The sequence below is a fragment of the Myotis myotis genome, unplaced genomic scaffold (assembly GCF_014108235.1).
Source record: "Myotis myotis isolate mMyoMyo1 unplaced genomic scaffold, mMyoMyo1.p scaffold_m19_p_9, whole genome shotgun sequence".
NCBI classification, from domain to species: Eukaryota; Metazoa; Chordata; class Mammalia; order Chiroptera; family Vespertilionidae; genus Myotis; species Myotis myotis.
Genome location: NW_023416401.1, coordinates 34276226 through 34290475, shown reverse-complemented (window position 1 = coordinate 34290475; position 14250 = coordinate 34276226). Strand labels below are relative to the sequence as shown.

The following is a 14250-nucleotide window of genomic DNA, read 5'->3' as shown; positions in this document are numbered from 1 at the left end:
GTCAGGGCCCATGCCTGGGTTTCGGCCTGGATCCCCAGTAGAGGGTGTGCAGGAGGCAGCCAATCAATTATTCTCTCTCATCATTGATGTTTCTATCTCTCTCTCCTTATCCCTTTCTCTCTGAAATCAATAAAAATATATTTTGAAAAATAAAGAATGAGTTCTTACAGCATTTTTTCTGCTCATTAAAAAAACAAAATAACATCTTGTTTTGTTTTTAATTCCCACCCCCACCTTCCAGGAGCTGAAGCAGAACTCAGAGCACTGAGGGTGGTGGCCACCGGATCCATTAGCACTCCACCACCCTGCACTGCATGGCCCTCCACAATGCCTCCCATAAAATTCCCCAGGAAGACTCGTGTGTGTGTGTGTGTGTGTGTGTGTGTGTGTGTGTGTGATCACTAGTAGTCTCCAGGGAGCGTGAAGGATGGTATATTGTGTATCTGCCCAGTCTGAGAAGGGAATAAATGAATGTGAAGTATGCAGTAAGAGCCATGAAATCCCACAGGAGGAGTTGCACGTGTTTTGCACCCTAGCTCCTAAAAAGACATTTCCGGTAATATCTGGGCTTGTCAATATTTTCTGCCCTAACACAGACAAGGCTTCTGACCCATTTCCACCACACAGCCAGTTATCAATGGTCTTCATAGGGGACTTGCCCTCTGGGGACCATTGGAATCTCATTGGATGGAAGAGCCTGGGTGAAGCATGACAATGGTGACAGGCCTTAGGGTACAGGCTTCCACTCCGGGTAACACCCCCCAAGGTCGACCTTATAGACCCAATGCTAAACTCAGTGGCTGCAGAGGTCACAGAAGGCATTACAAAAAGTTCATCTAAGTCACAGCTTGTGATTAAGATTGCAGATGGAGACACTTTTCCTTCCTCAAAGTCACGTTCCCTCTCACAGATACTGAATTATGTAATTTATTTTTAATCTAATGCTACTGGTTTAGCAAAAGGTTAGTTCCCTTAGAACAGTGGTTGGCAAACCGTGGCTCACGAGCCACATGCGGCTCTTTGGCCCTTGAGTGTGGCTCTTCCACAAAATAGCACGTGCGGGCATGCACGTACAGTGCGATTGAAACTTCGTGGCCCATGCGCAGAAGTCGGTTTTCGTCCTGGGCAAGTCTATTTTGCAGAAGTGGCCTTAGAAGACGTGGGGGGTATCGGTTGGTTGGGCGACGGGAGACACGGTGCAGGCAGGCCACGGGACACACAGCGTGGTGGAGGTACATTGTTTTGAGGAATGTTCCCTGAGGTGGACCCCTTCCAACTCTCCCATCCACACTCGTCTATCTGAAACAAGTATACAAGACCAGTGTGGATGGGAGAGTTGGAAGGGGTCAACCTCAGCGAATGTACCTCAATCAGATTGAGGACATTTTTATCAAAGGCCAGCTTAGGAGTACCCGAATTAAGTTAATAACAATGTACCTACCTATATAGTTTAAGTTTAAAAAATTTGCCTCTCAAAAGAAATTTCAATCGTCGTACTGTTGATATTTGGCTCTGTTGACTAATGAGTTTGCCGACCACTGCCTTAGAAGAATTAGTGATTTCACCAAAACCCTGTTGTTTTTTCATCAAAACAAGTGTCAATTCAGAAAACATAGGCATTCATAGGAGACTCGTTGCTTTCCTTGAGTCCATACTCACGCCGGTGCTGCTGCCGAGGTAGAAGAGGAGGTTATCGGGTTCGCTCGTCTTAACATTTAGTGTTAAGGTGTTATAGTTGGTTGAAGAGATCGGAGGCTGGTAGGCCCGGATACAATCTCGGTCTGCAGACACCGCAACTTTAATCTGCAGGAGAAAAAGTGCCCAGTCATTCAATGACACATCACATGGGCCGTGCGCCAGGAGTTCAGACGTGCTATTCCCAGGCAGACTGTCACTGTCAGGCAGGTGCCTCTCCTGACAATACATAATGCTTCAGAAGTGAGAAGTCAGGTGGCGATGAAGAGAAATTTATCTGGTAAAGTATTTAAATATGAAAAAGTCAGTCATGGAGTTTTAAAAGAGTGTGTTATGTAGAAAATCAACTCTTTCATATGAGATTTAATTCCTTAAAGACAAGGAACTTGCCCTGACCGGTTTGGCTCAGCGGAGAGAGCGTTGGCCTGCGGACTGAAGGGTCCCAGATTCGATCTCAGTCAAGGGCATGTACCTTGGTTGTGGGCACATCCCCGGTGGGTGGTGTGCAGGAGGCAGCTGATCGATGTTTCTCTCTCATTGATGCTTCTAACTCTCTATCCTTTCCCTTCCTCTCTGTAAAAAATTCAATAAAATACATTTAAAAAAAAAAAGACAAGGAGCTTATCCAAGTCATCTTGGAATCTTTAGTCCTGCCACAGAGAGCCTATTTGATGATCACTTGTCGAATAAATGGAGGGTTTATCTACTTAGTCTTTCAGCAAATATTTATAGAGCAAATATTACACATATTTCTCTAAGTAACTGTTTGCATATATAGCATATTTTAGCCTAAGTCTGTATTAACCAGAGCATTTGGAGCCATCTGCTGGGCTCACATTCATTTGGTGACTGTAACTAAAACAGGTGGAAGTCAGAGCTCATGTAAACCAACAGCCCTTTCCAACAGTGAGGTCATTTGTGGGGGGAGGGGTGTCAAAGGGTTGGGAACTCCTGTATCTTGGCTAGAAAACTTAGGTGGATAAGCATTAGACCAGAGGTCCCCAGTAGTGTGACAATTGATAGTCTCTCGAAGATCTCATTTCCCTGAAACGCCTCCCCTCAGGAGCACAGCAATGCCACATGCTATGGATGGGTGGCTGGACAACATCTTCTCAGTGTGTGCTTCTCGGTGTGTCAAGTGTCTCGTAGATTTAGTGACCTGGATGCGTGCAGCATTTGTTCATATGCAAATCGTCAGGTCAGTCTCCTAGAGGATGGACTGTACTGTGCAAACATTCTGAAGAATACTCGGATTATTAAAACCACCTTGGTAAAATGATGGAAATAACACCATATGCCACCGATGAAATGCAGAGTGATGTTAACCCTTAGGCAACCATTAGCTAATAGTTATGAATCTACAAATCTAGGCTACAAATCTCCATAAAGACATGGAGATCTCCTTGCTGGCAACAGATTGAAACATGTATGAAAATAGAAATTAAAAAAATGAGACTAATATACTTAAGTAAAAATACCTAAGACACTGCTATGAGGAATCTGGTATTATTCAGAGCTGTCAGCAGACATTCCAGGGACCCGGTGAGACAGAAAGCCATTTCTACAGGAATTCTCTGGAACTTGGAGTTCCCGAGAGTCTCAGCTAGGGGGGTACCGGATGACACTGGTAGCAACCGGCCCCACACTCACCGAAGCTGCTTGTTTCCGGGCCTGGCTGATCAGCAGTTTAATTTCTGACAGGTTTCTGTTCAGGTTCTCTTCTAATCTCTTCAAAGGCTTCAACCGATCAAATAAAAGGTTGGCTTGTGTTTCCACATCTTTAACTTTTTTCCCAGCTAACAGACCTGACAAATACAAGGTAGCAAGAAAGTTGGGTTTGGGGTGACGGACACAGAGAAATGGACTGGTCATTACTAATGCACTGGATGAAACATAATATCTTAATGATCAAATCCTTGACATTTTGGTACATGTGTAAAAAATGCACCAGCTCCGTACATTACCGTAGGCCCTTCTCTTTCTTTATAAATGGAAATCCAGATGTTAGTGCATTTTCATTTTTTTTTTTTTTTTTTTTTTAGGAATGCTGTTTGTGAACAAGGCACCATTGTGCCCTTGGCAAGCTCAAAATTGCATAATGCAGACTTTCCTAATGGGAAGGGAGACCGAGACATACTGGTCATTGAGGAGTCCCGTAGAAGTTCGTTTGCTTCTTGTAAGGTGGCATTGACCTTGGACAGGTCTGTCGATGTGTTCAGCAGCTTCTGACTCAGTCCCACCACATTCGTCAGCGTGCTCGCAGCACTCTGATTGGCAGATATAGCCAGCTCTTTGATTTTGGTTCCTTTGTCTCTGACACCTGAAATAAATTCATATGCAAGCATGCACACCATAAAACGGGGTTTCTTGTGTTTAATGGCAATATTAAGGTTGCTTGTCATATGTGCTACTGCTGCCTTTTAGGGATAAATGAAATAATTTTGGTAAAAGTTCTCTGTATTGAAATGTGATTTCAATACACATGAGAAAACAAAAGCAGCTAATGGCAATGCTCAGGCTCTCACTTATTAAGAAACTAAGCTGCTTTATTTGGTCTCTTTTCTATTTTCCCTTCTCATATCCATTAAATACCTCTTCAAATCATCCCATGTCTGGGTAAGAAGGTTTGGGGATTTAAATGTGTAGGTGGGATGAATGTGTCTCAGGCTAAAGGAAGTGGTATTTTTTCACAACATAACTGGCTGCTAGATATAACACCAGAATACAGACTAAATGGGCACTTAAGATAAACTGGAATTTCATTTTTCTAGAAAAATCTGGGTGATAATTATTTTTAAAAGGCACTAGTATTCATTTTAAAAGTGTAAATCACAACCACAAATGGGACAAACATTAACACTAGGAGAAGCTGGATAAGAAATATACTGGTATTCTTTTTACAACTTTTCTGCAAATTTGAAATTGCTTCCAAACAAAAAGTTATTTTAAAGTATTTAATCAACAAATACCATGTGTCCTCATAAAGAGAGAGAGAGAGAAACATCCACATCAGAAAATGCCCTATTGATTTAAGGTAAGAAATTCAGAGTGCCCAAGCCCAGCTCCCCAAGGTGATTTGTGTGCTTATAAAGTGAACCAGCAGATGGAAATTTAGAGATATTTGGGCAACTTGTAAGACTTAAAAAAAAAAAATCTTATTAAGAAAAAAAGAGAAGGTTGAGGGAATGTAAATAGTGTACTACAGCACAATTAATTTGTATTACACTTTGTAAAAGTTACCGTATTTTAAATTTTAATAAATACTGCACTTGTAAACCGTCAATATTAAAGTGATCTAGTTTAGAATGCTTCGTTGCCTCATGAAGAAGATTTACCAAGCAAGACTTTTTAAATTTCTTACATTTATATGAAAGCAGGAACATTCCTGCTCCTTTACTTGCTGACTTCTTTGAATGACACTTTTTCAGTTACGGCATGTGACAATTGCATGGTAAAAGCCAGCAATCGATATGGTAGCATAAACTCTCTAGTGCTTTTGTTTTTGAGTATAATTCCGGTATTTCAGTTCAAGTATTCTGACCTTCTTAAAAAATAGTGATCTTCACTTCCAAATCATATTCCTCTGCAAGTAAAAACTATCAGTCCTGGGCTCATTTCCAGCAAAGGCTCTTCATCAAACCGGAGGCAGAACCTCCTCATATTCATGTGTAATGGCTTTGAAATGAGAAGACATTAATTAAATCAAGAACCCCCTTTTCACTTACCTTCAGGAATTGCTCTCAGTATTAAGAGTGATTCATTGGTCTGCCTAGTAATCTTATCAGCATTTTCTTGAAATGTCTTTGCCGTATTTTTCAATTCTCTCAGTTCCAATGTGATACCTATTTAAAGGGGGAAAGTGTTTCCTTTTAAGATGGCCTAATAAAAAGCTGCCTAGGTTTTCTTCATCACTTTGACCCTTTATGGATTGACAGCTTTCTACCGAGACCCTCCCCCATAAAAGCTTCTCCATTAAGACTTCAAGCCCCTGATTATAGAAATTGTGATTTTTAGCTTGCTTGGTCATTTCTCCTACTTTGTTTGTTGCTCTTCTCACTAATATTTCCTCTTAAATGGCATGTCTAATTTAATTAGAGCTCACCTTGAGGTGTTTCAATCACTCATCCTTAATTGGACACATCAATTTCCTACCTACATCTAAATTGTGGCCACCTTTCTTCTCAGGGCTGTAAAACCCCAAACTGGGCTCCTGCCTGATAATCTCTCTCCTTATCTCCCACCTGCTTCCCTGGCCAGGACCCCTCTGCTTCCTGCTTCCTTCTGACCCTCCCCCATCCCAGCAGGTGCTTGACTCAACCTCCTCCAAGTCTGATCAAAGCTGTTGGATCAAAGCTTCACTTTTAGCATTTCTGTTCATAATACACAATCACATTGGATTCTGAGCACATGTTAAAAAATGAATTATTGATAAAATCCTTGATGAACATGATGGTTCTGCCTAAACTTTAATTGCAGGACATTCACTATTTCATGGCCTATGAAATACCTTTAGTTGTATAGACTGAAACCATAGTCCATCAACATTGATGCTAGAGTTGGTGTTTAATGCTTTATGATTGAGAACTGTGTACTTTCTATATGGTGAGTTGACAATGAATTCTAAACTGCATGACTCACAGAGAAACAAAAAATATGCACATATCCACACCCTAAGGGAGAGACACAGTACAGGACGTGGAGGTAGTCTAAAAGGTGGGTGAGGTATTTATAGACCACTATTTACTCTATAGGAAAAGACTTGACATTTTTTATCTATCTATATAAAAGCCTAAGTGACTGCTGCAACCGAAAAAACTGAATGGACAACCGAACAGGCTACGTGGGGCGACCAGGCCGTCAGGGGGTTAGTGAGGGGCGACCAAACAACCAAGCAGCAGGCTGCATGGGGTGACCAGGCCGGCAGGGGGTTAGTGAGGGGCGACCAAACAACCAAGCAGCAGGCTGCATGGGGTGACCAGGCTGGCAGGGGGTTAGTGAGGGGCGACCAAACAACCAAGCAGCAGGCTGCATGGGGTGACCAGGCCGGCAGGGGGTTAGTGAGGGGCGACCAAACAACCAAGCAGCAGGCTGCATGGGGTGACCAGGCCGGCAGGGGGTTAGTGAGGGGCGACCAAACAACCAAGCAGCAGGCTGCATGGGGTGACCAGGCTGGCAGGGGGGTTAGCGAGGGGTGACCAAACGACTGAGCAGCAGGCTGCGTGGGGCGACCAGGTCGGCAGGGGTGTTAGTGAGGGACGACCAAACGACTGAGCAGCAGGCTGTGTGGGGCAACCAGGTCAGCAGAAGGGACAGTTAGGGGCAACCAGGCCGGCTGGGGGGGGGGGGGGGCAGTTGGGGGCAATCAGGCTGGCAGGCAGAGGCAGTTAAGGGTGATCAGGCCAGCAGGGGGGACAGGGACAACTAGACTGGTGGGGGGGGCAGTGAGGGACGATCAGGCTGGCAGGCAGAGGCAGTTAGGGGTGATCAGGCTGGCAGGGGGGCAGTTAGGGGCGATAAGGCAAGTAGGAAGGTGAACTGTTAGGAGCCTGCAGTCCAGGATTGTGAGAGGGATGTCGGACATCCCCTGAGGGGTCCCGGATTGGAGAGGGTGCAGGCTGGGCTGAGGGGACTACTACCCCCTACCCCATGCACAAATTTCATGCACCGGGCCTCTAGTATATTAGAATATATTAAAGTGAAAAATACACTATCTTATATAAAACTTGCATGTTTCTCTTGTACAACAGATTCCTGCTGCCATTTTATTATGGATATATCATTATGTTATTAGATAGCTCATATATATGCAAATCATTGCTTACTGAAACTCTTAAGAAAAATGAAACTGCACAGGTATTTTCTGAAGAAAAAAAAAAAACTGACCTTGATGCTTTCTGCTCAGGCTCCTGCTTTCTTTTAGGAATTTGGAGCTGCGCTGGAGAGCTGCTTTCCCATTAGACTCCATGGCTTCTGGGAACTAGGAAACAGAACAATTTACGCTTGGTGACTGGAGGCCAGGGTGGGATCCTGATGGGGATGTGAAGGCAACTCCATCAGAATAGCCTCCCCTCTGGTTCCAAACAGGGAAGTCAACTAGATAACAGGTAGGGAGAGTTTAATTGTCCTAATGCCTGTTTAACATACATCCTAATTATGGGAGAAGAGAAAGACCACAAGCCATTTTTAAATATACGAAGACAAAAACACCCATTAAATAAAGATCTTCATCACAGGTAAGACAAGATGCCTCAAAAATTGGCAGTTACAAAATAGTCACAGGGATGTATAATATAGCATAGGGAACATAGTTAATAATATTGTAATAAGTATTGTGCCAGTTGGGTACTAGACTTATTGGAGGGATCATTTCATAAGTTATATAAATATCTAACCACTATACTGTATACCTGAAACTAACATAACATTGAATGTCAACTGTATTTTTTTAAAAAAATTAAAAAAGATGCCTTGAGTAGGTATCATGAAGCATTATCATTTTATAATAAGAAATGGTGAGATTTTCCTCATCTTTACATCACTTAGTCCCTAGTCTTTATAAAGAAGTATTTATGACTTTAAGAATTAAACATACCACATAATGGCAGAAGCCATAAACAGATCCCACCAGAAAGCAGTGTTGACAAGCACACATTTAAGCCACCAAGTCTCTGCTCAAGCCTCTAAGGAACAATCTCCCATGGTTTTCTAGAAAAGGAAGGCACCCACCGAAGCCCACATGGCTCTTCTTACCAGGCTCGCCTCCATCACAGTCCTGAGAGCATCTTTTGCCAGTTTTTCTGATTCTTCAATCAGGCTCCGAATGTTGGAATGGATGTGGGTTGCGCTGGTTGCATTCAGGGACACAAATCTAACATTTCCAAGGCCACTATGAAATCAGCATATTTACAGGTGTTATGATGAACTAAAATTGGACTTCCCCACTATTCTTAAACGCCTCTTAGCTTTCTTTCCCATTAGAGCAGTACCATCAACAAGGAATAACAACCTATGGATTCCCCTTTGACTCCAAAAGGAATCTTAAGAAGCAGTGACCACGCTGTCACAACAACACTAAGAATGACTGTTTAATTAATACCCAAAGAAGAGATGATGGCTGTTTCCCATCTTTTAACCATTCATCTGTTTCTTCCAGCTGCCCTCTTTTGATCTCTCTTCAAACCCCTGCATGTGTCTGGGATGCCACTGAGTCTTTGCATTTATTGTAATCTGTGCTACTAGGCAATTGCTAATTTTCAAAAAGATTTCCTAAGCATATGTAAGGCTGCTGAATCTTATTTCAAATGGTGTACACCAATTTGATGAAGTTCACTAGAGGTTTTGCAGGAAGATCAGATAGTATTTCAATCATCTGAACTTCACTCTTACAAATGGACAAATCACTTAGGAACTTGCCAACTGGTAATGGTGCAATTTCATCCAGCCACTCTATCTTGAAAATAAAATTTGACAATCGACACATCTTTGCCTGGTGTGTAACTCACTTCATTTTCTTCCCCAGGTTATTGAGTTGAGTGATTCCCAAACCAGACATCAGCAGTTATTACTTGTTACTACTTGATTGGCAAAATTTGGTGATTTATAAGTAAAAGATAATAATGTTATTTTATTTAACTTTATGTATCATACCAATTGCTTTTACTGCATATACTAAGTAATAAATGTTTTGTTCTAGCTATGTATGTAGTCAGAATTCTGTTTTCTCTTTTGGGAAATGATGAAAGATGAAAAGAGAGACACTGAGTACTTAATTCCATTTTCTATTACTGATTCCTGTGGCATCTATAGGCAGTAGTGCTCAATGCAGCACATAATTTATGCAATATTCTATCTTATGTAGTTTTTTTATTGTCTTCATTGTGTGATCTAATAATTTAGGGCAGTTTCCTCAAATTGGAAATATATTTATTTTTCCCCTTCCACAAAAACACATATTCCCAGTGTGTCCAGACCATTTCCATCCATAACTTATAACAAATTTTAAATAAATTTACCAATTAATTCAGACTATGGTGCAAATCACTGAAAGGCCTAAAACAATGGTTCCCTCATTTGCTGCTATTAGACCACCTGGGAATATTTTTAGAAAATAGGTCACAACCCAGATAAATTAAGTCACAATCTTTGAGTGGGGGCTGGGAGGACTAGGTTGGACAAAGGCATCAGTTTGTTTATTTTTAAATCCTCACCTGAGGATATGTTCTTATTGATTTTAGAGAGAGAGGAGGGAGATAAAGAGAGAGAGGGTAGTAGAAATATCGATGTGATAGAATCATCCATCAGTTGCCTCCTATGCCTCCACTGGGTATTGAACCAACCTTTTGGTATATGGGATGACATCCAACCAACTGAGCCATCCAGCCAGGGCAAGGCATCAGTATCTTTGAAGTTCCCCAGGTTATTCCGATGTGCAGACAAGTTTGGGAACCACTAGCCTAACACCATACTTCTCATTTAAAGACACTTTTAACAAGTGAGGACATATACCCAAAAATATAAGTTTAAGTCATTGTAATGCTATGGTAGACCTTCAGGCAGTAGAAAATAATCAGAGGTGGTATAACACTTCTACAGGTCCAGTGTGGGCAACCACAGCCTCCATCACTGCATAAAGCCAGATAAAGGATAAGCTCCAAAAAGGTAAGAGATGTAAAGAAGTTAATATCTTTGTTCTGTCCACATGTAACTGAAGAAAGCCCTGAGCACTTAGTAGATGCGAAACAAGGTCTTGATGGCTTGATTTGTAACACTAGAGGCCCGGTGCACAAAATTCGTGCGTGGGAGGGAGGGTCCCCTTGACCCAGTCTGCACCCTCTCCAATTTGGGACATCCCTCTCACAATCCAGGACTACTGGCTCCTAACTGCTCACCTTCCTGCCTGCCTGATCACCCCTAACTGCCCCTCCTGCCAGCCTGATCACCTCTAACTGCCTCTGTCTGCCAGCCTAGTCGCCCCCAACTGCCCCCCCCACCCCCCCGCCGACCTAGTCGTCCCCAACTGCCCCCCCTGCCAACCTGGTTGCCCCACGCAGCCTGCTATTCGGTGGTTTGGTTGGCCCTCACTGTCCCCCCTGCCGGCCTTGTCACCCCATGCAGCCTGTCAGCCTGCTGTTCGGTCATTACTGTTACTGTGACAGTATCCCAGACAATTTGCATATTCCTCTATTATTAGTATAGATCATATTTTCTTAAATGCCTATTGGGTTCAGTTTGCATTTCTCCATCTTATCTTTATGCCGATTGATGGTCAACCATGTTATCTGACATGGAGGAAATCCCCCTTACCATGTAAACAAAACAGGAATCTTCATTTTTAGACAAAAAAGGAAGAGTGACTTAACATTGTGCTCAAAACAGTCATCCTTATTCTCTTTGATCAATGGATCACAACCTCTGGAATTCCTGCAAAATGTGGTCTCACCTGTCCAGAGCCCCTGCTAGTTCCTGGAGCTCAGCTGCATGACCCTCAGCTCGGTAGACAAGGTCAAGCGCTCTTCGTTTGGACATCTGCATGACCAGGTCATCCACGTGGTGCCTGATTTTGGCAGTCCACCAAAGCAGCTCATCCCGGAGATGCTCTAATTGCTACACAGATAAATCAATACTGTGAATATATAGGCAGCTATTCAGCAATGTGTGTGTGCATATTTATGATTTGGAAACTACTAGTATATTATGGCTGTGCTGAGTAGAAACTTACTGCCAGCGCGCTCTGTGCAGCCTTGGCACGTGCTGTGGCAGCATCCAGCAATCTTCTTCCTTTGGCGATTAGCACTGAGGTCAAGTTTTGTTCTTCTCGAACACGCAGCTTTTTATCCTGTAGCAAAAATCACCTTTAAGGATGCTTCATTAAGCAAGTCAGCTTCCGCACACTGGGGCCTGACCCTGTGTGTTGAGGTCAGGTGAGGGGGCTCGTCTTTTAAAAAGCTGAAATTCGTGTTATTTACATGGGAGAATTTGGTGACTAGCTTTAACTGAGGAGAGAGCTGTTAAGACTCACATTGAACTCTCGCAGGCTGGCCTTGATAATGAGCAGGAGGCGGCTGCTTTCCTGCGTCTTTGCCTCTGCTTCCCTCACCAGGTCTTCTGCTGCCTGCAGTTCACTGTTGTGTTTTGAAAGGAGGCTGCTTGCTGCTGCTTTTATTACCTTCAACTCTTCCTGTGGCTTCTGGTAATTTTTCTGAATTTGTGACAATAAATCTTCAGCAGCCCTGACAAATATAGATGGTTCACATAGTAAGTCAATGAATGACAAAGCCTCTATCATTGAAATGATAGCAGAGGGATTTTTACACTTCCGTGCCTAGTTTTATAGTGTGCAGTAAGGGTAACAGTGGGCAGAAGGCTGTCCTTCAAAGAGCCTGCTTGCAAGGTCTGTAAAATGTTCCCATTGTTCTCTATCTGATGCCAGTGGCTCACTGCTCCCACTGTCTGTGCAAACAGTGTGGTTTACGCTGAACACCTGCTTTCCTTCTGGGACTGTGGAATTTGGGCACATGCTGGGCAGAGGGTGCCCACAGGACTGCCCTCCAATAAAAACCACGAATGCTGAACCTCTAGTGGGCTTCCCTGGGCAGAAACATCACCATGTGCTGCTGCATTTTCGTAGCCGAGGGAAGAGTATGCTCTGTGCTCCCTCAAGGAAAGGAAGCCTGAATGGACACCTCAAGGCTCCACCGTGTCTTTTTCCCCAACCCAGCTGTGCCTCCTTAATACCATAGGTTTATGGGCCATGAGCACAACTCTACGCTGAGTCCTGAGATTCCCGGTGAAACTGAATGTGACGGTGCTCTAGGGGACCCTGACACAGGCATAATAAGCAACTAATTTGTGTGCTAAATATTCCCAACAATAGGATTGCCATAGTTCAGCACAAATTACCAATTTTCTAAGGATTATCATTAGAAAAAGCTGATAAATTCCTAAAATAATCCACAAAATTTGAAATAGCATAAGGACAGGGATTATCCATAGAAAATAAGAAAGTGGAGATCAGAGAACACATTTTAAACTTTAATATTTTAAAATAAAAGGTCTTTTTAATAATAATTTAAATTAGCAAATTAAAAAGAAAGAGAACAGCGATCTCAAGAATAACTTTGTTCTAAATAAACACACAAGACCAACAATGACAGAGACAGGGTGGCCACAGGGCCTAGCAGGCGAGGAAAGTCGGGGGCACTGAGGGCGTCAGGGGGGAGAGGGGCCCTGCCTTCTCCCCTTCCTCTCAAACGCTCTTCAGCAAATGGACTTTACGTAATTAGACTGCAAGATCCTAGTGGGAAAAAAGATCTCTATTGTTCTCCTTTGTGTCCCCAAGTCGTAGCACAATATCTGCCACTGGGGGCTCATTTTGCTGAATGAACAAGTGAACTGACTGTGGAAAGGTAATGGTGGGAGAGGATGGCCCCACAAAATGACTCCCATGGATCTCCAGGGAATCTCCGTTTCTAATAAGTGTCCATCAGCTCTTAAGTGTGGCCGAGGGAGGGAGCAACTGAGAGCCCAGGATGAGTGGGAAACGGATGGGTGGGGGGACTTTGGTTAGTGGAAAGGGGGTGGGGTTGGAGTCAAATATATGACATTTTTGCTTCATCTGGGAGGCAGCGGGGAGCTAAGGTAGGGTAGGAAGCAGAGAATAGCACAGCTGAGCCTGGGGTAGCACCTTAAGAATGGATGGGTCCTGGGAAGAGGAACATGGAGGTGTCAGCGTCTTGCCTGCCAGTGCTTCTTTCTGCCATGCATGTCAGGTGAGGGAAGATGTGGGCAAAAGGTTGGGGTCAAGGCAACATGATTAATCTAGTGTAAATGTAGCAGCATGGTCTCTGACTTAACGGCCCAATTCCACCCATTGTCTTTAGGGGACTGGGTCTCAGATGTACTTCCTTCTGGGGTTCACAGTCACACAGACGTAGGTTTGTGGTCAGGGTCCGAGGTTGAACAGTGGGCAAGTTACTTGCAGTCTCTGAGTCTCAGACTCCCCAGCTGGATGCTCCCCTTCCCCACGAGGTGGCTGAGAGGATCACAGGACAGAACATGAGCAAGAGGCTGGCGCTCTCCTGCATGGAGGAGGGGCTCCACAGACGGCAGACCCCTTCCCCACCTCCTGGGCCCTGGCCTCCTCCAATCTCCCCGCAAGGCATTTGGTTCCCAGGTCTCTCTAGTTCTCCAAATCCCACCCGATGCCTAAAATCATATTCAATAATGAATAAAGGTATAAGCTTAATTCTCCAGGGTGTTGCCAGTAGAAGTGTACATTGTTTTAAGTAATCTTTGAGGAAATAATTTGTAAATGAAAGTCAGGAATCATCAACATGCAAATTCATTGGCTAAATGATTTCACTTCTTAATATCCACCCTAGTAATATAATAATGTGAAATATAGAAAAATATTTTTGTCTATGATATCCATCACAACATTATTTAAAATAGCAAAGTAGATTAAAAACAGTTTAAATGTCACAGTATAGAGAATGGAGTTTTGTGTAACTATTTAAGCCAGTGTTTAAGATATTTATCACAGCCTTGGAGAAAAGA

At 43.3% G+C, this 14250-nt stretch overlaps 1 protein-coding gene across 1 annotated transcript in view; it reads right to left on the bottom strand.

Moving 5' to 3' along the window:
• LAMA1 (laminin subunit alpha 1) overlaps positions 1 to 14250 on the bottom strand; it is a 160732-nt gene that overhangs the window by 31342 nt on the left and 115140 nt on the right. Inside the window, exons 37-45 of the mRNA XM_036322699.1 lie at positions 11714 to 11924; positions 11414 to 11530; positions 11135 to 11298; positions 8446 to 8581; positions 7579 to 7672; positions 5421 to 5537; positions 3833 to 4015; positions 3346 to 3500; positions 1660 to 1803 (exon numbers count right to left, since the gene is read on the bottom strand). Coding sequence (XP_036178592.1) covers positions 1660 to 1803; positions 3346 to 3500; positions 3833 to 4015; positions 5421 to 5537; positions 7579 to 7672; positions 8446 to 8581; positions 11135 to 11298; positions 11414 to 11530; positions 11714 to 11924 — 1321 coding nt within the window. The remainder of the gene's footprint in view (positions 1 to 1659; positions 1804 to 3345; positions 3501 to 3832; positions 4016 to 5420; positions 5538 to 7578; positions 7673 to 8445; positions 8582 to 11134; positions 11299 to 11413; positions 11531 to 11713; positions 11925 to 14250) is intronic.